This window comes from Neolamprologus multifasciatus, chromosome 20 (assembly GCF_963576455.1).
Source record: "Neolamprologus multifasciatus chromosome 20, fNeoMul1.2, whole genome shotgun sequence".
In the NCBI taxonomy this organism is placed as follows: domain Eukaryota; kingdom Metazoa; phylum Chordata; class Actinopteri; order Cichliformes; family Cichlidae; genus Neolamprologus; species Neolamprologus multifasciatus.
Genome location: NC_140458.1, coordinates 1,818,485 through 1,843,450, shown reverse-complemented (window position 1 = coordinate 1,843,450; position 24,966 = coordinate 1,818,485). Strand labels below are relative to the sequence as shown.

At 38.5% G+C, this 24,966-nt stretch overlaps 2 protein-coding genes across 3 annotated transcripts; one reads left to right on the top strand and one right to left on the bottom strand.

The window, feature by feature from the left end:
- The first annotated feature begins 19 nt into the window (after window positions 1–19).
- On the top strand, window positions 20–7,782 carry LOC146494023 (uncharacterized). Of its 2 annotated transcripts, none has more exons than XM_085144649.1 (4): window positions 20–191; window positions 4,777–5,169; window positions 5,728–5,844; window positions 6,353–7,782. In XM_085144649.1, the coding sequence occupies exons 1-4, from the start codon at window positions 114–116 to the stop codon at window positions 7,427–7,429; spliced, it is 1,665 nt and encodes a 554-aa protein (XP_085000775.1). In that variant the 5' UTR covers window positions 20–113; the 3' UTR covers window positions 7,430–7,782. The 2 variants fall into 2 exon arrangements, with proteins under 2 accessions (XP_085000775.1, XP_085000773.1); XM_085144647.1 differs by lacking the exon at window positions 20–191 and adding an exon at window positions 4,096–4,401.
- Window positions 7,783–9,041: 1,259 nt separating this feature from the next.
- On the bottom strand, window positions 9,042–12,558 carry LOC146494022 (uncharacterized). Its single transcript, XM_085144636.1, has 2 exons — window positions 11,642–12,558; window positions 9,042–10,024 (listed from the first exon to the last, which is right to left on the bottom strand). The coding sequence occupies exons 1-2, from the start codon at window positions 12,476–12,478 to the stop codon at window positions 9,698–9,700; spliced, it is 1,164 nt and encodes a 387-aa protein (XP_085000762.1). The 5' UTR covers window positions 12,479–12,558; the 3' UTR covers window positions 9,042–9,697.
- Between the last annotated feature and the right edge of the window lie 12,408 nt (window positions 12,559–24,966).

Here is a 24,966-nt window from a genome sequence, read left to right as displayed (position 1 = left end):
AAAAAAACAAACTCGGGATCTCGCAAAACTTTCGCGAGATCTCGCAAAAGATCCCGCTCCTTTTGATAGCGTTTCAGTTGAAGGGTGCGTACGGAGCCCCCGTAGGTGCAGACATGGAGGAGGATTTAGAACATTTCTTGCGGTCAAGAGAGGTCCCACACGACGACATCATGCACATGCAACAAGACAAAGTACGTATAAACAACAAAGCATTAAACATCGCGGTTCAAAAGGCGAGTAACTTGTTGAAAAACCCAGGTCGTATATGCAGGCCTTTAATGTTAATTCTTGTAAATATGTTCAGGTTCATTAAACATAACTGTTAAGTGCACATATGTTTTGAAATTTCAAATCGTGTCCAAATTCATGGGCTGCATCCTCCCGAGGACTCGGGCTTCGTGGTCTACGTGGGGCGGGTCCTCAGAAGTAGGCCGGAAGTAAACGGCTGGGGAAGTTGGACGGTCTAGCCTTCTGATTAGCGTCTCACGCTGTGTCCCATTTCGGGGTATGCACGCTTGAAGTACGCATTTTAAGTGCGGTTACGTCACCGCCACGCGTCGACGGCTGTCCCAATTCGAAGTGTACTTCAAATGCATACTCCAAATGCGCCGTCGATTTCCCCAAATATCAAGCGTGGGTCCGGTGCACGCTTCGTGGTCCCATATATCCCACAATTCATAGCGCGGCGGTGGGTGTGGATAATTTTGCCGCAAAATACGGCAGAAGGGAGCGGCCAAGAGTGAACTGTCAAAAGTAAGTACTGAATATGACGTCACTTATTCATGTGCGAATGTTTAATAACGAAGAACATTAAAACATTGCTGTTGGCCACATGTCGGCAAAGTTGTGTGACACTAGTGATGTTTGTACTTTCAGCATTAACTTGGTTTTAAAGCCTCTACTTGTAAATATACATATAGTCGACCTTAATCTTACAGAGAATCTGATGATTTTATGGATAATTAAAGTCAGTCATATATCCACAAACACAACAAGCTGAAAGTCAGTGATATATATATATATATATATATATATATATATATATATAATCTGACAATACTATAATATTGGCCATATTATATTTACATTACCATAGTGAGATGACTTTAGTCTCATGAACAACATTAACTAATTATTGTTTACTAGCTAATCTTAAATGACTGTTCAGTACAGAAATGAAGCCCTTGAATCATGTTTTACAGTCCTGTGGTCTCAGCCTCAGATACTCAACTAATCAAAGTGATGTCATGACAAAAATGATTGACCAACAAAACAGTTTTCTCCTTCATTTCTGTCAAACAAAGCTGTATGTAACGCGGTTAGTATCATGGTTGCTAGGCAACCTGAACAGCGCGACGAAGCATATACCGTCCCATTTCACAAGCCTCTCACTTCCGCACTTCCCGTACTTATAGTACGCACCGTCCGTAGTACGCGTAGTGTGCGTACTTCAAGCGTGCATACTGTGAAATGGGACACAGCCACTGTCACTACCCGATCCGTACCGGAAACCCGATCGGTACCCCGCATGCGCAAATCTTACGTCACTTCCTCTCTTTGCCAACATTTCGACATTCAATATATTTGAATGATACGGTTAGCGCCCAGTTAGCTCCTAGCATTTCTCAACAGCTCTGCCTCCTTTTCGACTGCCCGGGACATTTAAACAATGGATAATCCGTATACAAACAAATTCATGCTTTTCTCCTCAACAGAGAGCGTTCCCCGATTGAACAACAGCGCCGTAAAATAAGAAGAATGGCGCCTAATTACAGACTTAATAATATTGATTTAGCAATGTGTCACGTGAAGATTCATCAGCCAGATTAAGTGTTTACTGACAATTGACAGTGATAGTGGACATCATCATCACTATTCCAGTCAATCCTCTCAACACAGACAAGCATAAACATACTCGACTATCACTAAATCAAATTTAACACGCGTTTGTAATGACGCCAATTCAGTTTACAATAGTGTTCATTCGCTCGGTCAGCAGGTGGCAGTATCCTCATACACTGGGGAGTAAACTGCCATTAAACCAACAGAAGAAGAAGAAAACATCTGCACATGCGCGGTACGGATCGGGTAGACCCGATTTGTACGGTCCGACTTTGCACATGCGCAGTAAGGATCGGGGAGTCCCGATCCGTAACTATCTTTTTATTTTTCGTTTTTGTCTACATTGTACTGAAATGCTTCATTATTGCAAACATTTTAAGATATACTCATTATTCTTAACATCTTAACTGATACGCTGACCCATAACTATCGTAAAACGCTACGACCGGAAGTAGACACCTTTCGCGCATGCGGGGTACCGATCGGGTTTCCGGTACGGATCGGGTAGCGACAGTCACCACTGCGTTGGTGGAGTTTATTAAACTCGTCCGTCTGCTCCTTTCTATCTAATGCTGGGCTCACACTGTGCGATTTTTACAGTCGCGCGATTCAGCTCCTGCTCAAACTGTACATTGACTCGCAGGGGTTAGAAGTTCGTAGGTCACGATGCAGGTCTCACACTATACGACCCGATGCTCTGATGCGACCCGAGTGCTCACACTGTGCGTCCATAAGATGAAGGTTATAACAGAAATTCTGTCGCTCGCTCTCCCTCTCTGTCTTTCACTCACACAGACACACACCACCACCATCAACTTTGCTAAATTGCTACAAACAGGTTTGAAATCCTCACGACCAAGCGATTGATGATCGGGAGCTGGTCGTGAGGTGTTAATCGCTTCTCGTTACCCCAGGTATACTATACGATGCACGACGAAGGCCAAAATCGGGCCATCGCAAAAACAGTCGCACGACTCAAAAATCGGCTCAAAATGGGCCAAAAATCGCACAGTGTGAGCCCGGCATAAGCGGTGTAAAAACCAAGGAGGAACCCACCCAGGGGATTAATAAAGTTTTATTTTATCTAATTTAATCTAATAACTTTAATCTCAGCCAAACCGGTTTACTCACGAACAAATAAAACACTGAAAAAAGCCAAACATTAACATTTTTAGGTTGTCTAAGTGTTTTATATATTACGTTTAGCCTGAGTAGCAAAAGTCCGAGGTGAGCTGAAAATGATGTGCCGGGAGTTGTGCCGTTCTCGGCGGCTTTAGTGACCGTTGAGCTCTAGGCTGGCTATCGAGCTGGTGGGTAACAGACATCAACGAAAACGTCGAAGCACTTGCAAATATGTATATATCTTGATAAACCGAGCAGATATTTCAAGTTTACACACCCACGTTCTCGCCTGAAATATGTTAAAAGTTCATTTTGTGACCCAGAAGGATTAATAACAGTCATTTTAAAACTTATTAGCGGCTGCCATTACCGGAAACTGAGTTTGGCTGGGCCGCACTTTGAATTCTGGGATATGGTGGGCCACGAAGCACACCCCCGACCCATCCTTCAAATTCGGTGAAAAGTGAATGTATGTAATTCTTTGTATTACACCCCCTGGTATATGTTAATTTTGTTCTGGTTGTATACATGTTCTGTATACTGTTTCTTAATGAAGTTTAATAATTAAAAAAAAAAATTCGATGAAAAGGAGGACGCATTTGTCCGCTGCTTTCGGAGGAGTCTACGAATTTAAAATAGAATCTTTGTAGAGATTGCCATAATTGTTGTACATTTCTGTGCAAATAAAAAAAAACTAGTACGGATTTTGGATAGCCTTCAGCGCATCGCTGTGACGTAATCGGTCTACAAAAGCGTCCTCAGGAGGATGCAGCCCATGAATTTGGATGTTGTTATCTGGCTGTGCCATTACCATGGTAACATGGACACCATAGCACAAAATACTTGGTGGAACTTACCTTACTTATACCTTACTAGCAAAATATTTTTTAGTAACGTAGTATATAAATATCTACTACTATTACTATACTAATACTAACAGAGCAACAGTAAGGTAATAAGACACAAGTTGTCAGAGTAACTTTTGATAATGATCATGAACAGTGATTAAGAACTCTATTTCTAATACAGTTAGTATTCCATGTGTGCTAGTGTGGCTTCCTAGAATAAAAGTATATTAATAGCATTTCTCTAATGTTTTATGTCTGCAGGTGGATAAGGCAGTGCTGGTACTCGCCAAAAGGGAGAGTTGAAGACTTTGTCATTGATGTCTGTGATTTTAAAAGAAATCCGATTGCTTTAGATGACACTGTTGGCAAACTTTATGAACAAACCAAATTGAAGCTCATGAGATTTTACATTTGCACAAAAGATGAAACACCATCAACAGTTCAGTCCTCATCTGAAGAGGATTTTTCTGTCAGCATAACTGAAGAAGATTCACCGGTGACATTACTTGGATTTGACAGTGAGACAGATGATTTTGTCCCAGATCTACTTGACCATGGGGATTCATCTGACAGTGACACTGGCAAACAGGTTTGTTAAAATAAGAAAGTTATTATTACAAATAATGATCACTTTAAAGTTACTGTATTTTGTTGTGTTTATTAGTGCTTGGTGGTAACATGCGACATGTTCTAATTTTGTTGTACTATTGTACTAGGTATGACTGTGCAACGGCAATAAAGAGTTGTCTTATTCAAGTGCTTTATGTACATCTACGAATATTTGCACTTCTGTAGGATGAAATTATTCAAGGAATTTGTTGTTGACTTGTGTGGTAAGGTACATTTAATACATCTGTGAAAGACTTACAGCTTTGTATTCATTAACATGTACTAAATGACTGGCTGCTGAAAAAATAATTGAGTTATTTTCGTTTGTTTCTTGTGTTTGTTTTCTGGTTCACAGATTCACAATTTCCAGATGGAACACAATCCAAAAAAACTGAAATCACTCTGCGAGGCAGTGACAACACAAAGTCCAGGAAAATCACATCATATGCATTCAACCCCAACAGACATTAAAAACACTGCTGTGGGACAGCAGCAGCAGACTGACTCAAGTGATCATGATTTCCCTGACCACTGCTCTGAAATTATTGATCTGACCAGTATAGTTCCTAACAAATCCTTCAAACTAGAGTCCCGGGAGAAACTTCCAGAAGATTTGGAATTTCGTTTTCCAGACACAGACGAAGTGGATACGGTTCTATGGAATCCTGAAGAGGATCTTGTCAGAGCAGATGGTGATGACACGGTCGTGATAACCCTGAATTATGTCAACAGTGAGGATCTCAGACAGGTAAGACCATGGACAGTTGTGGTTGATATGGTTTATGTAAGTGTTACAAAATATGGAAATTTATTAATAATCAAATTCAATAACTTGCATAGTTCTGATTTTAAAAAAGCTGATCATGCATTCCTGCTTGGACAAAATTTAAGCATGTATGTTATTTTCTGTAATATTATTCTTTTGGATCTTAAAAGAAATAACCTACAGTACTGTGAAACACTTGCTCGATTTCTATTAATCAGAATTCATCTCTTGTTTGTTTAAAACTTGATTTTGTTGCAGCAATAATACAACATTTTAAGTAGTAAGAAGTACATCAAGATCTGATAAAAACCTGTGGAATTCCACTGTAATATGTCTTTTTATTCTTGTAAGTGAGACATGTAGGCTGAAAATAAAGAGGTGTATCTTTTTTCTATTTCTTAAGACCTATTGACATATTTTGCAGACTTTTTAAGAACATTCATGATTTAGAATAGGCCAAGGTAGAAGATTGAAGAAGAGTCTTCTAATCTTGAAGGGTTAAGGTGTCTGTTGTCAGTTAATGCAATACTTCCTTCTCAGAATGCTGACACAAATGGATTACCTATGGATGGTTTCCTGCTACCATTGTCTTCAGCTAATGGCTTGCCCACACCCCATATGCAGTCAATACAGGAGGAAGCACCCCAGATTACACAGGTAAGATGGATCAATTCGGGCAACCATAAACACCTATCTTTACATACTGTAGAGATGCCAAAATTTCATGCTATTTTCTGAGGATATGGCAGTTTGTGGGTCCATTTCAATTAAAAGGATATTGTCAGTTGAGAGACAATTCCAGTGTTTAACATTAAGATAAGATTAAACAGGAAATTTAGTCTTGAAATTAAATTATTTACATAACACAGCAGTGAGACATTGTTTTGGTGTCACTATTGTGTTCTCTACCTTTTTTGCACAGAAGTGAGTCTTCTCATACATGTAAAGAACACTTGTATAATTTTCTGTGAGGCATACGAGGACATCCATCAGGCCAAAATGTGAATGTTATACATAAATTGTCAGTGCAACCATGGTTTGGGAATGTACAGCCCACTAAAATTAGACAAATAAATTTCAAACTTTTTCAGAACATTGATATTGTGTAATCTGTACAATTCATTTGCATTTCTTATGGAATGTGCATGTTTTGTCTTTTACTCAGGACCATGGACTGAATTTCATCGCACAAGGTTTGCCTTTAGATTCAAGCAACCAACTTTCCCCATCAAATTCAGGAGACCCACAGAGCCCCCTACATGTATCAATTCGCAGGATAAAAGTTGTTGATGATCTTTTGGCTGTATTTATGGACAGTAGCATTCTGAATGAGACTTTACAGATGAACTTTGTAAATGAAAATGCTGTTGATGATGCTGGGGTGTCAAGGGAGGTTTACACTGCATTTTGGGAGCAATTTTTGGAACAGTGTGAAGGTGAAAATGAACGAGTTCCAAGGCTGAGACCAGACTTTAGTGAGGCTGAATGGCAAGCAGTTGGGCAGATATGGGTGAAAGGCTTACTAGACCATGGTGTCTTTCCAGTGAGGCTGTCAAAGGCTTTCATTTTAGCTTGCATCCACGGAATGGACTCAGTTGATGTAGACATTCTGATTGCATCGTTTCTCAACTATCTCCCTCCTGTTGAGAGATCAGCTGTTGAGAAGGCTCTCCAAGGCACAATGGATGAAAATGATGAAGAGGACCTGCTTGACCTTTTTACAAGGATGGGTTCCCACTTCCTGCCACCTAAGAACAACATGCAGCCTGCCATTGAAACAATGGCTCATAAGGCCATTCTCCAAGAGCCAAAGTATATAATGGATTGCTTCTCCACACCCATGGCACATCTGCAGCTGAAACTGGCAGACAAGGAAAGTGTGTTATCTCTGTATGAGACAAAGAAGGCCACAGGCAAAAGACTAGTGCAGCTATTTGAAACAACAAAATTGATGCTGTCTCACGGAGAACAGACAACCTTTAACCATCTTCAGCGTTATGTTAAAAACGCTGATGAAACCAAAGCTGAAAAAATCCTGCGCTTCTGCACAGGATCTTCTGTGATATGTGTTGACAAAATTTTGGTGTGCTTTAATGCTGAAACTGGGCTCAACAGAAGGCCTGTTGCTCACACCTGTGGAGCTACCCTTGAAGTGCCATGCACTTACAGTTCTTATCCTGAATTTCGCACAGAGTTCGACAATGTCCTTTCCAGCAATTACTTTGAAATGGACATCATTTGAACTTGATGAGTGTACTAATGGTTACAGCTGTAATTGTTATATGTATGATTATCCTTGAGTTCATAAATTCTGTCTTGTTTCATTTGTCATTGAAGCATTTGATCTATTCAGCCGTATAATAAGCAGTCACAAATTTAATTTTCTGATGGTTTAGTTGTATGTTAGCTCAGATTTCACAAGGACTCTTTATTGTTTAAAATTCTTTGAAAATGACCGCATCTTTAACTTCTGTTGAAAACAAGGTTTGTGTTTAGCGTTAGAGGGACAGATCACATCAAAATCTGCTGTACACATTGTCATTGTTTCCTTTTACTCCTGCCATCAGCCAGAATAAAGGCTCGCTTTTGTTTTAAGTTCAGTGTCCTCTCTCTCTCCTTGTCTGCTTTTGGGTACATTCTCTCAACACACCTGCATACCCCGCAGTGACACACATTGGCTTGCTGTTTATCCATCTAGAATGTTTTGTCGTGAGTTGCCTAGTTTTGGGAGATATTAGCTGTAGAGATCTCTTCCTTGTTGAAAAACTACATGAAGCCACATAAGGTCTACATAAAGACATTGCTACTAAGCATTAAGTACCATGTGAAACAAGAAGGGTAGGCTTGTACAGTCAATATCTCTAAAATTGGGCAACTCACACTAAAACAATGTGGATTAACGAATACTACAGCTAGCGAACAGAAAAATGTGTAAATTTGATTTTAGGGTGAAAGGTCCATTAATATTAGTAAAGAATGTCACTATGGTTGCGAAAAAAGTTATTGAAAGTTAATGATAAGATCCTGTTTCCAAATTCTTAAAGCTGATGTGGCCTCTAAACATCATCTTGTAACAATAAGTCCTATTTTCCCTTGATTAGCTTCTGAAATGTTTACTAGTTGTTTTGTTAAAAAGCATATTGCCATCACAAGTTATCTTTTTTGAAAGGACTTTGCCATAATGTGACATACAGATGATTCACAATTCTTTATACTGTCTTATATAATTACAAATTACCAAGCAATGATTATCAGATTTAACAGTTTCTTGGATAAACAAGATTGTAGGCCAGGATTTCTAATTAGATCAAATAGTATATATGGTTAATTATAAAATATTGCTATATTTTTGACAGATTATGCACTTCTGTCTACCCTTCTCTGAAATTAAAGTGCCTGGGAACACAGGCAGTCAATACACAGATGTTGTCGATATGCTTTTGTCATTTGCAATTTTTTAGTTGTCTGTACTACATAGTCCAAAAAAAAAATTAGAAATTGATTAGATTTCAGTTTATTTATCCGGTAGTTCAACAACACATATCATCCTTTCAGAAGTGGTGAGTTTTGCAAAAATAGCATTCGAATGAAATTGCTGTTCATCAACAGAACAGGTGGGTGCAAAGAATTTGTTATTCAGCTGATAAAATAAGCTTCAGATAAATTCAGTGACCAAAAAAGAATGTTTATATCTATTAGAAATTCTAAGAGTTCAAAAGGTCTCGATTTAGTTCTTTATTTTTTCAGTTTTGTTTAACCAACATTAAAAAACTAAAGCTCGTCTGGAATCAGAATAAATAGTTAAAAAAAAATAGCAAAAATGACATGAAATAATTATATTTTTAAATAGAGAAACTTGAGTTTAGAAAAATGCCAAGGTGCCCCCCCTCAGATTATGATGCCCCTTAGTACCATTTCATGTAGCTTGCCAGTGTGACAGTTGGTGTTATAATATATATAAAGCAACAAGGCATAATAGAATATCTCTTCGATTTTAAACTGTATTCTAGCCAACATAAACAACTAAACATTCCCATCATTAACAAATAGAGATGGTGTAAATAAATACCAACTCACCATTTAAAAGTTATTGCAAAATACTCAACATAAACCACCATTATCTGAGTAAACACTGTACATTAAAACTCCTAACACATTAAATTAAGACGTGTCTTATGTTTTGATCCATGTATCAAGCCAAATAGACAGTTAAAGTAATTCGAAGTAATACACATAGACATAGAACTTGATAACATTTGACAGAACATTACAATGTTTTTGTGCTAAAGAACACTCAGAATATCATTAACAGGCAGAGACTCCCCTTTATACTTTAGTTCACTGACCCTCCTGGAACACAACAATAAATATTTCTATATAAGATATTCTCATAAATGACTGTGTACTAGAAAGCTTACAGTTTACAGTCTGTTTAATATCCAGAAGTTAGCTTTCTCACATATAGCACAGGTCAATTTTGAGAAATGTTCTCTGCTGCAGTGTATGCAATTTACACTAATGCCATGATGTTCTCTCTTAAATGCATGTACAAGTTCACAGCCTGATATGGGTCTGTTGGTGGAGTCAGATGGGACTCAGTCATGATGATATTGCACAGTTCATATACATCGGGGTCACATGGTTTGGTCAGTCGAAAAACACACTCAGTTTTACACATTTCAACATCTTCTTCTTCAGTGGGGCAAAGGAAGTCTCTTGTCCCGTAGAGCTCAGGTAATGTATACATTACATTAGGTCGACCACTGGGGATATTGATGTTTGTTGATGGCCTGATGGAGTGTGTATTCCAAACCTGTGCAGTGTCATCCAGCTCATCCTGTTAAAAAGAATACAGAAATTTAAGAAATGTGATCGCATGTACGTATATACATATACGCAGATCACGATGAGACAACTCACTCACTGAGAGGAAGGTTTCTTATATTTATGCAATTTATTATTTTTAAACAATCATGCGAATTTTTGTAATCATGTACTTTACCTAATGTCATCTGTACAAGTGTTTCACACACTAACTACGGTTACTGTTATGCTGTGATATCTTACATTAGTACTATTAGTCTTATTACTACCTGCTTGTCTCATCTACTCCCCTCATAATAATCAATTTGTTTTATGTCACTGATCATTGTATTTTGTATTTGTAAGTTATTTGGATATTCCAATCTAAATAATTCCAAATTATATATTATAATTATATATTATAGATAAGAAATTTTCATATGCCATGTCAACATCTTCAACATAGATGTTACCAGTGTTGGGAAGGTTACTTTTAAAATGTATTCCATTACAGATTACATGACCCGAAATGTATTCTGTAACATATTCCGCTACGTTACTCAATGAGAGTAACATATTCTGAATACTTTGGATTACTTAATATATTATCATGCTGTTTACAACTACATGAATGTACTATTGCTGTGATTTATTACTGTTACTGAAGGTCCGCGGCTCTGAACCGTAGTAAAGGGACCTCTGACTAATACGGTGGGTTCTGTGTCGGCTCGTAGCTGAAAACTAGCTTTACTTTGTTGTCTGGGTCAACTTTGCTAGCAGAGACAGAGAGAGGCGTTGAAAGGCTGCTCCAACAGAACTTATTGTTTCAGAGGAAAACACGAACACGGTGTACAGTCGAGTCTTAATAGCTTACTTACAGCTGGGCTCGTCAGGCTCTCTTCTTGGCTGCAGTGGTTATTATTATATTTACATGCTTCCAGCTCCCGTTTCTGCTCGATGACAGCTCGTACTTTTCCTTTTTCTCCCTCCCTCGCTCACAGACACATAACGTGTATGGCAGTCCATTCTCCCTGCAGCACGGACTACACTGCCCATGATGCTACATTCTTTAGAGCTATACCTGTAGCATTCTGCCTGTTAGCTTAGCACAACAACAACAAAAAGGCCTCTCTCACCCAGGAAACACGCAGAGAGAGAGAGCGTCACCCTGTAACCATGGCAACCGTAACGGTGCTGCCTGGAGCAACAGAACGTAGCTGTCAAACAAAACCCAAACAGTCCTGACCTGCCACAATATGAAACAGGGAAGTACCGCCGTGTAATCCATTTATTTCAACAAAGTAACTGTATTCTAAATACCACCTTTTTAAACGGTAACTGTAACGGAATACAGTTACTCATATTTTGTATTTTAAATACGTAACGGCGGTACATGTATTCCAATTGCTTAAGCCTAAATTATAGTATTTACACAATTTTTTTATTTCATTTACTCCCTGCTCCTCTCAACCGCTTCTCCCTGTCTTGTCTCTTTCTTCCTGCAAGTCTCTCCATTTCCTAAACCTGGCACAGGTCTCATCTCTCACAGTACTTCGTGTATTACCTCTCTATCACTTCCTCAGTTTCTTTTATCTCTCACTCACACACGCATGCATCCATACACGCAACAAAACATATTTTATTAACTCACCTGGATGAGTCCCATGCAACAAAACTGAAGGAGGTTTCTGTCCAGAAACCCACCATCAAAGTACCCGTTGTCTCTGATGTCTGCAAATAAGGATAACCAGAACTCCAGACACTGGCTGCGAAGAAAACGCCACCAGTATTCAGTCCTTTGATTGGCGGTACTTGCTCCCTCCAAGTAACTCTCAAGGGTGTCGTTAGGAGCCACGGGCACAAGGAAACGCTGAAAGCCTCTAACATGGCCATTTTCAGTTCCAAGATCGCCCCTCACAACTCTAGGGCAGCCCTTTAAACGCTGCACCTCTTCTATGTAATACCCCCCAATCACTTTCGGATTACTATTTGTTGTGTACGCATTAAGCCAAATTATTTTTCTAGAGAAACCGTCAATACTACCATTGATACAGATGCCATATGGCTTCAGTTTGTCGTAGGAGTCCATGTGCCAGATGAAATTCGGCCCTTTTGAAAAATAGTTCCTTCGCCTGAAACATCTTGCTTGCCTCAGTGCGACGCCTCGGGGATCCAGCTCCTTCAAAACCAAGCGCACATCCTCTTTCCTCACGCGTAGTCCATGTTCCCTGCATTTAGCGTACATCCATCGGTATCCGTGAAGCTGCCCAGAGTACTGCAATTGGTTGTCTATAAATTCAACCAAGACGGCCAGGTCAGAGTACGCTTTGTGGCGAGTGTGTCCCCTTGCGCTAAGAACTCTCTTCAGATGTCTTTCGCTTATATGAAAACTGTGTCTACTGCAAAGCACAGTTTTAATGTCTTTATAGTTTAGTCCAAGCTCAAAGTAAAAATCTACGAATCGCTCAAATGGGTGTGTGTCCTCCATCGCTGTGGTTGTTTCTAAAGTTTCAGTGCTGATTTGGAGGTGTATGGTATGGACTTTTGCGAGATCCCGAGTTTGGTTTTTTTTTTGTTTTTGTTTTTTTTGTTTTTTTTTTCCGAGTTAGTTTTGCGAGATCTCGCAAAAGTCCGTCTTAATTTTTTTTTCTCCCATGTCCCCTGCGGGGCTCCGTAGGAATTATATTCAGGCTTCGAGACGATCTGAAAACATCTCCACAGTGACACCTGCTGGACAATTGTACTATCGCCACATCTTGGAGATGCTGTTTATGAGATACTCGCAGCAGAAGCGTCAGTGAACTTAAAAAGATGAAAGAAAAAAACGCATGTGGTGAAAATCGTTAAGAAGTAGGTCACCTGTATTCATGTGTTTTTCTAACATTTCTTTTACACTATAAGCGCCGACGTCTCTTTCTCTGTGGATTTAAATAATTAGATAATATCGGTCTCCATTAACCACAACGAAAATAATAAAGAGACAGGGCCTTGTTTTCTGTTCCACATGCGCATGTCATAAATACAAAAACATTAATTCAGTAATTACAAATGACTCTGGCTCATTAAAAAAATGTGAATCCTGACGCCTCGCAGTGCCCGGAAGCAGCAGGTACACCACCTGTCGGAACTGGGGCACCAAAGCCTCGTTTATTCGTGGTCACGTGATCTCTGTGTTCGGTGCAGTATTTTGAAACGTCTTTGCGTCGGAGGCTCGACACAGCGAAGCAACGCTTTTCAAGCGTCCCATCCCTGCCAGAAACTCGGCCCCCTTCGCGCATGCGCTCTATAGTCATCACAGTATGAGGAGTGCAGAGAACAAGTAACGTCAGAGGTAAACAAGCTTTTGTGTTTCTCGTTTACATATTCCACGCTCATGTTTGTAATTAAAGTGCAGATACATTTTATTAAATATTCCGCTGGCCGACAGGAGGCCTGCGGCTGCTCGCAGCGGTCAGTGAGACTTGTCAGCCTAAGCTGCTTCAGCAGGAGCGAACTGTTAGCTGTGTTAGCTTCGGGAGATTCTGGGAAGATGGCGGAGTGAGCAGTTGAACTTGAGTGGGCTCCGAGACGTTTCCTGAAAAGAACCTCCTTTATGTCTTGACCGCAATCAAGTGAACCGGAATTAGAAGCAGACTAGTTATACTTCATCTCTGAAACTCAAAAACTTCCTCCTTGTATTTCTCTCCGTCATTCTCGGCCACCTTCTCCGAAGCGGCGAAATGGCTAACATTAACAACGATCATGGCTACCACCTAGCGGCTCTTCGACAGGCGTGCGACGAAGAAGATATTGAATGGATGGAACAGCAACACGACTTATCACAAGACAGACCGCAAGATGATCGTCACCACACACCGGTTAAAAGTCCAAATCCTAAGAAAATGAAGGCTAACGAATCGCAGACGCAAAACGAAGTTTCAAACACAGTTCTCCTGAACGCTATCCAAAAACTGGTATGTAAATTCGACACCCAAACTGAACATTTAAAGAATTATGAATTCCAGCTGCAAGAAAACACCGACGCTGTAAGAAAAGTAAAGGAGTCCGTGGATGCTAATACAGAAGCTGTTAAATCTGTGGTGGAAGATGTGAAACGTATTAAAACGCAAATGGCGACGCTGAAAAAAGAGAACGAGGCTCTTCGTGAAATGTGTCTGGAGCATGCTAGATACAAACGGAGATGGTCTTTGCTGCTAACGGGCGTTCCCGAAAAGGAGGGGGAGAACACAAGAGAAGAAATAATCAGAATTCTGACCAAGATAATTCCTGCGAATGCCGAGCAGCTGTACAACACAGTGGATACAGTGCACCGGTTGGGTCAGAAGGGACGAGTTGGTGACAAACCCAGGCTGATCGTCATACAATTTGCCATGAGAACCGTTCGAGACCTAGTGTGGAAGATGTCCAAGGAGGCGAAGTTCTGCAAGGAGATGAAGATTCGGTTTAGAGAGGACTTTTGTAAGGAAGACAGAGACGCCCGCAAACGTCTGTGGCTGAGGGTGGAGGAGGCAAGAAGCAGAGGGCTCAAAGCTTTCCTGAAGGATGGATATGCTGTCATCGATGGTCGTCAAATCAAAGAATGAAAGAACTTTATAACGACCTGGATAAGAAGGTATAACTGTTCAACCAAATTTAAGCCGGTAACTTGTTCAATGGTCCTTAACTTTGACTGGGTTTATTAGTTAATAGGAGGTAAAACGTTCCATTGCCCTACTCTAGTTATTAAAGCACTCTTAAGCTATATTCAATGGTTCTTTCAATATTTTCTTTAAATGTTCGAGGTTTAAGAAATAACATAAAGCGTAAAGCGATTTTTCTTTTTTGTAAGGAACAGCCTAACACTAATTGTTTTTTATTTCAAGAGACACACAGTAGTAAAGATGATCATATATTTTGGAGAAAGCAGTGGGGAAGCGGTGATATTTATTTATCTCACGGTACCTCTCATTCAGCAGGAGTGGCTATTTTTCTACATCGTTTTAATGGAAGAGTTATTGATCATAAAGGTGATGAGGAAGGTCATTGGTTAATGGTTAACATAGAGTTGGATGATACTAAGTACATTTTAGTAAATGTTTATGGGTTCAACAATAGAGCTAAAAACCGGAAATTAATTTCTGATTTGAAAAAAATGATAGAAGAATGGAAGATCAATTATTCAATTGAAAAAGTCGTTGTTGCAGGTGATTTTAATATGGTACCAGATGAAAAACTGGATAGATTTCCAACTAAATATGACTCTTCTCATTTTAACCAAATAATAATGGATTTCTCCTACACCCTCAACCTAATCGATATCTGGCGTAACTTAAACCCAGAAAAACTGCATTACACCTGGAGTAATTCTGAGCGCTCTCAATGCTCAAGACTAGATTATTGCTTAATAACTGGTAGTCTCTTCCCCCTATCATCCAACTGTAAGATTCTTCACTCCCCTGTTACTGATCACTGTGCCATAACACTTTCAATCTCCCCGGATAATAGATTATCAGAACCGAAGAACTCTCACTGGAAGTTTAACAGTAACCTCTTAAGAAGCTCATCTTTTTGTATAAAAATTAAATCCTTAATAGGAGAGGTAAAAGCAATGGAGGAGTTTTCCTCTATTAGTAAATGGGAATGGTTGAAGTTTAATGTCAGAAAAATTGCCAGTGAAGAAGGAAAATTAATGGCGAATAAAAGGAGACAGAAACAGGCGGAAATCACTGCAAAAATAAGTTCATTGTGCAATTTATCACATCTGACAGAGGAAAACTCTATAGAACTAAACCAGTTGCAGTACAAACTAGATGAACTTTATATAGACAAAGCAAAAGGTGCCTTCATTCGTTCAAGGGCTAAATGGATCGAGGAGGGGGAAAAGAATTCTTCTTATTTCTTTAACCTGGAGAAAACTAGACAAACAAAAAAAACTATAATGAAGTTACAAATTAACAATACCCTGACTGAAGACCAACAGACTATAAACAACTATATTACAGAGTTCTATTCAGCCCTCTACACTACAAATTATTCCAGTTCGGAGACTAATTCTTTTTTTAGCTCTATCCATGAAAAAATTCCTCAAATTGACACACACTTTAAAAATCTCAATGAGTCTGAAATCACTTTAGCTGAATTGGATACTGCTGTTTCCCAGATGGCGAGTGGTAAATCACCAGGTCCCGATGGAATCACGATTGAATTTTACAGATATTTCTGGAGTGACATTAAAGATTTATTACTAGAGGTATTTCATGAATGCATAAATGATCAGATGCTATCTCCAACTATGAAACGAGGAATCATTTCTTTACTTCCTAAACCAAACAAGGACTCTATCCTTTTGGATAACTGGAGACCTATCACACTTCTTTGCTGTGATTATAAATTGTTAGCTCACGTCTATGCCAACAGATTAAAAACAGGAATAACTCAAATAATAGATGAGACACAGTCAGCCTTTATAAAAGGACGTCATATCCATCATCATACCCGTTTAGTATTAGATATGTTGGATTACAATCATTTAATTCCTCATGATAGCCTTATTTTATTTCTTGATTTCTTTAAAGCTTTTGATTCTTTGGAGCATAATTTTTTATTTAAAGCTCTGGAGACTGTGGGTTTTGGTCCCAGATTTGTTAGTGTAGTGAAAATGTTGTACAGAGATATAACAAGTAGTATTGCTCTCAATCAAGGGTTTTCTAATAGTTTTAAAATTAATCGTGGCATTCGGCAGGGATGCCCTATTAGCCCGTTATTGTTTATTGTTGCAGCAGAAATGCTTGCCATTTATATCAAACTCTCTTCAGATCTGGAAGGCATAAACATTCTTGATAAAGAATTTAAAATTAGTCAATTTGCTGATGACACTGCCTTATTTCTAAGGAATGTAAATATGGTCTCTACTGCAATTAATAAAATCCTTTCATTCTCAAAAGCATCCGGCTTAACACTAAACCTTAAAAAATGTGAAATCTTAGCTGTGCACAGCTGTAATCAAAGTATTATTAACAATATTCCAGTAAAAGAGGAGGTAAAATACCTTGGTTTAATAATCAGCAAAAATACTATTGATCAAGAGAATAATAACATAACTCCTAGATTAAATGTAGTTAAAAAAATATTTAATCATTGGTTAACACGTGATTTATCCATATTAGGCCGTATCTTACTGTCTAAAGCAGAAGGACTTTCAAGACTCATATACCCCTGTTATTCAATTTTTACATCTCCTAAAATGATTAAACTGTCAAATTCTATTATATTCAGCTTTATCTGGAAGAATAAAACACATTATATACGCAAATCACAATTAGTTAAAGACTATGAAAATGGGGGCTTGAAAGCTTTAGACTTTGAATCCATTATTGCTGCATTCAGGCTCAGATGGATAAAAGACTGCATTTCCTATCCTCAATCTATGTGGTACCATATTCCAAACAAACTCTTTAATAAGGTCGGGGGTTTAGATTTTTTGCTCAGATGTGATTATGAAATATCTAAGATTCCTCTTAAGTTGTCTAGTTTCTATAAGCAAGCTTTGAATTTTGGGAAACTAATTTTCACCCACAATTTTTCACCTCACAATTCTGTGTTGTGGAATAATAGGGTTATAGTCATCAATAAGAAGTCCTTATTTAAATTAGACTGGTATGATAGCGGTGTATGTTTTGTTGTTGATCTGCTGGATACAAACGGAAACTTGCTATCTTATGAAGAATTTATTGATAAGTATAAAATAGACGTTTCATTTAATAATTATAATAAGGTTTGTAAAGCACTACCCACACCGTTGTTAAATCTTATCGTAAATACTTTAAAGTATTCACTAATAAGAACATGCTTACCTTCACCGACGATAGGTAATACCTCAATAAAGGACAAACAATTTAATAATAAGTTAATCTCTAATACCTTTAAGCAAATAGTATTCTGCAACTACAATGTCAATGTCAGACATGATCTTGATAGCATGTTGAAAGAAAAGTCATTTTCTTTTTACCTAAAATACCCACTTGCGCCTAAAATGAAAGAAACACACTTCAGAATCATATCTGGCATTTATCCAGTTGGAGAATTCCTGTATAAAAGGTTTAATTTTGAGGCCGACTCTTGTGCTTTCTGTTCTTCCAATCCAGAAACACTAGAGCATCTATTTTTCACTTGTCAGTATGTTAATGCTTTTTGGTTTGAAATACACTGTTGGGTTTCACTCAGAATTTCCAATATACCTTCCTTCACATCTAAGGACGTTCTTTACTTTATGGACAATCTGGATTCTGAAATCTCAGATGTTGTCAATTTTGTAATAGTGCTATGTAAATTTTTTATTCATTTATGTAAGTGGAAGAATGCCTCTCCTATGTTTACCGTCTTCTTGAATTACTTTTGTCAGTATTTTAAGTCACTTAAGCTTATTTTGAATATGAATAAAAAAACTGCTGTACTATACTGTAAAATCACAAAATACTTGCTATTCTAATTTTCCTGCCTGTGTCAAATGGTCTATGTTCCTTACTACTTTATTTACCTTATTTAATTTTTTATTTTCTTTTTATAAGTTTTCTTGTAAAGTTATAATGACTTGCTTCACCATCTTTATAATGTAAATTGTTACAATCCTGGTCTGTTTCCTTAACTTGTTTTGTATATGAAAATTTATTTCAATAAAAAAATAAAAATAAAAAATAAAAAAAAAATAAAAAAAGCTGTGTTAGCTTCTGTATTCACAGTCAATGGAGAGGCGATCCAACTCCGCTGAACTGCACCAGCTCAGGGGACAGCTTTAAACATGCGACTGTATCTTCTCTTACGCTGGTGTCTTTTATTGAAGTGTTCTTTTAAACTACTTTCCGCTTCGTCCGGTGTCATTCTGTGCTAATATTTAGAGCTAACATTGATAGCATTAGCATCTTAGCCGCTGTCAAATATCTGTTAAGCTAGACAGGGGAGGGACATTTAGAGTGACTGACGACCGAGACAGCCAATAAAATTGAGAGTAGGCGTCCTTAGGAGTCTTCAAGACCAATTATCTTCTTCTACTAAGAAAGCTAAGGAATATCAAGCGGAAAGTCAAAACAATGTCTGTTTCATTCATTACAAACTGTTCGAGTTTAACATTCGCACATTTGTTCAGTCGAAATTCAGACTGCACCCCTGGAAAGCTGATAATAACTACACTAAAAAAAGTTGGGCTGCAACCGTTATCAGAGACGGGCGCAACGTCATCATATGTATGCCGTCATCACGCAACGTGACGTACAGTAGCGTTCGCGACCTTTGACCTTTATGTGTTCTTGCTTTTTTTTTTTTTTTTTTAACTTACAACGATAGTTTGCAAAAATAGAAGAAAAAAGAAAATTCAAACATTTATTTGTTAAGGTAATAAATACAATATGGGGGAAAACTGTAAAGAAAATAAATCTTTGGCATATCTAGAGTTTGAGTTTATTTAGGAATTTGCTTAGTTCAACCTATACTCTGTTTTTAAGTTATTAGAATGGACCGCCTTTGAGTTTTTATTCACCTTGTCCATTTACACTTGTTGTTCCACAAATAATGAAACATAGCAAATAGAATATTTATATCCAACATTAAATATAACCGCTGTGCTCCATCAAAACAAAAGAAAATGGCTTAAAAATATTGAACTGTCAAATAAACTCCACAGTAAAATGACAGAAAATGCTCACATCAACACTTCCTGTGTTTTTGTACCAGATGAAGACGCCTCCGGACCGATCAGGCATCACATTTGAAGTCGGAGCCAAGCTAGAAGCTCGAGACCGCCACAAGAACTGGTCAGAAGACTCCTCCCCACCACCACCTTCCACACACACACACACACACACACACACACACTTATTCTTTCCCTTAGGGTTCGTCACAGCAGATGATCTGCCTCCATCTCACTGTGTCCCTGCATCCTCCTCTGTTACTCCAACCACCAGCTCCATATTCAACAGCCTTTGCCCAAGATATCCACTCTCACTCTCCTACACACATCATAACCACCTCAGCCTTTCCTCCCTGACTCTGAGCCCTCCCTCTGATGCACTAATTCTAATCCTGTTCATCCTGCTCACTCCTACTCAACATCTGAACATCTTCAGCTCTGCCTCCTGTACAACCAAACATCACAATGGGCCTCACTACGATCTTTTAAACCTTCCCTTTCACTATTGCTGCTCTCCTTCTGTCACAAATCACCCCGACACTCATGTCCACCCTCCTTGCACTCTCTTCCTCACCTCTCCTGTGCACTAACGCACTCAAAATACCAAAAATTAATTTTTGTTTTACTGAGCTTCTGCTGTTATGATGTACCCACTCATTCAAGCTTTTAAAGTAAAGTGTGGGTTAGCGATTTCTTAATAGTATTACTTAAAAGTATGTTTTGAAGTAAGCACAAAAAATACAAAAATGAAAAATCCCTTTAAGAATGCATCATGTATTCGTCTTTTCCTGTAGAAGAGGAGACTGTGCACAGTTTTCATGAGTTTAAAATAAGATATTGACTCAGGTATAAGTAAAGCAGAGAGGTGAAGAAGAAGTGGATCAAAAGTATCAGTAAATATCTGGGAAATTTCAAGGTCAAAGAAACATCACAGAGAAAACAGGAAGACAAACAGGATCTGACGTTCAGGCTCATTCAACAAAACACAGGCGTTCGCCACAGACGACTAAATGAGCCTCCGATTGAAACAGTGACCTGGTTATATCTGCTTGTATCTATGAGCTGACTGCTCACTGTGACCTCAGTAAACTCTTTCCTGCTGCAGCCAACATGCTGAACTGAGCCTTTTAAAACAGGAGTGCACAAAGCAACAGCTGACATTACAGCAGATAATGCCATCTTTAACATACAGTCTATGCTTTTTACTACTGAGCTGATAGAGTGAACAATAAATAAATTGATAGATTTATAAAAATCCAGATGTCAGACTGCTCATAACCAAAATAATAATAATTATGAATGATCTCTCGTATTTCTTTGTCGCGTGCACTTTGAATGATTGTTCCCTCTAACAGAGGAACATCCTTTGTTTGTTCCACAGGTTTGAGGACCAGAGCAAACTCAGAGGGCACAAACATGGAGGTGACTTTCTTTCTCTTTGGTTCCTCTCACTGTTGACAGACTGCTACTGTAACAAAGAAATAAAGCAGTCACAGTGTGATGGTTCAGTTTGTAGACTGTTCCACAAATTACAATCCAAGAAGGTGAATTCAAACAGGTAGGTGACAAAGATGGCCGCCCAGACGGAGACTCCAACAACAAACAGAGACACTGTTGTCTGAGAGGTTCAACGAGGCAACACGGAAATATTTACCAGCACAAATGATTTAACCAAGTCAGAGTCTCTTCTTTTTATGTGAAGAAGACAGTTTGTCTCTGTTTCAGGACGTCCACTACGAGAACTGTACTCCAGGTTCTACACGTGAAGACTCGACCTACCAGAGCCTCGATCCAGCCGGCAGGGACCAGGACCAGACCTACTCTACACTCACACATCACACATGAGACTCTCTGGATTCACACCTGGGTTTGTTTCAGTGCATCAGGTTTAAAGTTTGAACACAAACCCTGAAAACTGTAAATATTGACTCACTTTGGAGTCAGCTTCAAGTGGCTGTTAGAGGAACTGCAGCTGCTGGAACGTCTGCAGGAGGAACCAGCCCCACCAGCCCCCATCATCCTACACGAGTGCCCCGTGGACACTGTGAAGTCTTTCTGCTGCAGTGTGTCATCCATTTGTCTGAGAAGGTGTCTGCAGTCTTCCTTCTCTCCAACACCTCGACACCTCCAGGACCCTGAGACTGACACAAAAATGTCTTCTGGCCCCTCCCACCCTGGACAGAAACAGTCGCTCCCCTCAGTATCATGAAACTGCCAATATTATGTACATGTTATTAAAAACAACAAAAAACATTACCTGATCAGTCCCTTCACCCCAACAGTAAGGAATATACTTTCTTCTCACATGTTCATCACTCCTACTCTCGTCTGGATTATTTTTTGGTCAGCAGCTCACTGCTGAGTGACATTTCAGACACTGAGATTCACCCTATAGCTGTCAGCGATCATGCTCCTGTATCTTTAACACTAATACACAAGAATAATACTACGCCAAGTAAAAACTGGAGATTTAACACATCACTACTTAAAGATGAAGACTTTATTAAATATTTTAAAAAGGAATGGACTTCATATTTAGACTTTAATGACACTCCCGGAACATCTGCTTCTGTTCTATGGGAAGCAGGAAAAGCTGTGATGAGAGGTAAAATAATTTCTTTCTCATCACACAAAAAGAAAGAAGAAAACAAAAATATTCAGGAATTAGAAAAAACCATCAAATCCTTAGAAGAAGCCTACGCGTTCCACCAAGATCAAGAAATAATGAACAAAATATGCAAAACAAAACTAGAATTAAATGAAATTATTAATAGAAAAACACAATTCCTTGTACAAAGACTTCGCTTGCAGAATTTTGAACACAGTAACAAACCAGGTCGATTTCTAGCAAACCAGTTAAAAATAAATAAAGAAAAAACAACTATATGTGCCACTAAAGATTTATCAGGGAACACAATATATGACCCTGGAAGAATAAACAAGATTTTTAGGGATTTCTATGAAACTTTATATTCACCACAAATAAACCCGTCTAAAAATGAAATTGATTTGTTTCTTGACAACGTAACTCTTCCAAAATTACTAGACAGTCAAGCAATGGCACTGGATTCGCCACTGACGCCAGGTGAACTCCAGGAAGCCCTGATAAGTATGCCCATTAATAAAGCTCCAGGTCCAGACGGCTTTCCTGCAGAATTCTACAAAGAATTCTGGACAATTTTGGCACCAGTATTCCATGGAATGTTGCAGGAAATCAAGAAAAATGGCAGACTACCACCAAATATGAATTCTGCTAACATTAGTCTCCTGCTAAAACCAGGAAAAGACCCTTTATTTCCCTCAAGTTATCGTCCAATATCCCTTATAAATGTAGACCTTAAAATAATCTGCAAAGCTCTCTCAAAGAGATTAGAGAAAATAACCCCCCTCTTAATTCATCCTGACCAAACTGGTTTCATAAAAGGTCGGCACTCCTCAACAAATACTCGTAGATTTCTTAATTTAATAGACTACTCATACAATAAAAACATTGAAACCATAATATTATCTCTAGATGCAGAAAAAGCATTTGACAGAGTTAACTGGAAATTTTTATTTGCAACTTTACACAAATTTGGTTTTGGAAACTCTTTCATAAATTGGATAAGAATATTATACAATTCCCCAACAGCTCGTATCAGAACAAATGACCAGACATCCTCCAGCTTTTGTCTCCTGAGGGGCACCAGACAGGGATGCCCACTCTCCCCTTCACTTTTTGCAATTTTTATCGAACCTCTAGCAGCAGCACTTAGACAGGCTACAACAATTAAGGGCATAAAATGTAATAACGTAGAACATAAAATCAGTCTCTATGCAGATGATGTGTTGCTTTTTCTGCAAAACTCACAAATCAACCTCTCTGAGGTAATTACTCTAATAAACTGGTTTTCAAGAGTTTCAGACTATTCAATTAACTGGCCAAGATCTACAGTTCTTCCCATTAACTGCTCCTTCCACAATTCATCTTCTGCCCCACTACAATCTGGAAATATTAAATATTTAGGTATTATTGTTTCTCCTAAGCTTTCAGACTTAATTAAATTAAACCACATCCCACTTCTAAAGAAAGTAGAAGGCGATCTGACTAGATGGAAATCTCTACCCATATCACTCATGGGAAGGGTCGCCACTATAAAAATGATGATCTTGCCAAAAATAAATTACTTATTTTTAATGATCCCTAACAAACCATCACAAGATTGGTTCAGATCTCTGGATTCACATATTTCTAAATTCCTTTGGAAAGATAAACCCCCGCGCATCAGCTTAAAAACGCTACAAAGAACCAAGGATAGAGGAGGACTAGATCTGCCTAATTTTCACCAATACTTCTTAGCCAACAGGCTTCAGTTCATCTCAGAATGGTTAAAATGTACCCTCTTAGATGAGCCCTGGCTAGATGTTGAACAGGCACTATGCAATGATCTAGAGATTTCAGACCTACCATTTATTAGCTCAAACATCAAAAGACATGAATGCTTTAAAAGCATCAACATCAGTTTTTCTCTGTCAGCATGGTGGGAGTTTCTAAAAATAACGGAGTCTTCATTAATCCCATGCAAACGTACACCTATCTGGAATAACCCTGACATATTACAAAACAAAAATATGATTAATTTCCCAGAATGGAGTTGTAAAGGAATTAAATACTTAGAACATATATTAGAGGGAACAGAATTTATTCCATTTGACAGACTAGTTACACAATATGGGATCAACAAGAAAAGATTTTTAGAATATCAACAAATTAAATCCATAGTAAAAAAGAAATTTAACCTCAGTCAAGTTGAATTACAAACACCACCAAGTGTGGTTCAATTTCTTACTCTTAAATCCCCCAAACTATTATCTAAAATATACAGAACACTTTCTAAAATAGATGAATCAATATCCCTTCCTATTGCAAAGTGGGAAGCAGATTTATCAGTCAGCTTAGACCAAAACGTCTGGTCTCAAATTTGCTTAAAAACCTTTAAATTTATTAAAAATCCCAATCTGCAATTAATACAATACAAAATACTGCATAGAGTGCACTATACAGGTCATCGAATGTTTAAGATGGGCTTTACATCCGCCAACAACTGCTCACACTGTCAAGGCAATACACCAGACAGTTACATCCACGCTCTTTGGTTCTGTCCACCAGTGCAGAAGTTTTGGCACGAGATATGTGAGGACTTATCAAAGTGTCTGAAATGTAAAATTCCAACCTCCCCTTTAGTATGCTTGTTGGGAAATTTGGATGATGTCACTACAGAAATTAATACAGTCCACATGGTTTTTATTGCCCTATGCATCGCCAAGAAAACGGT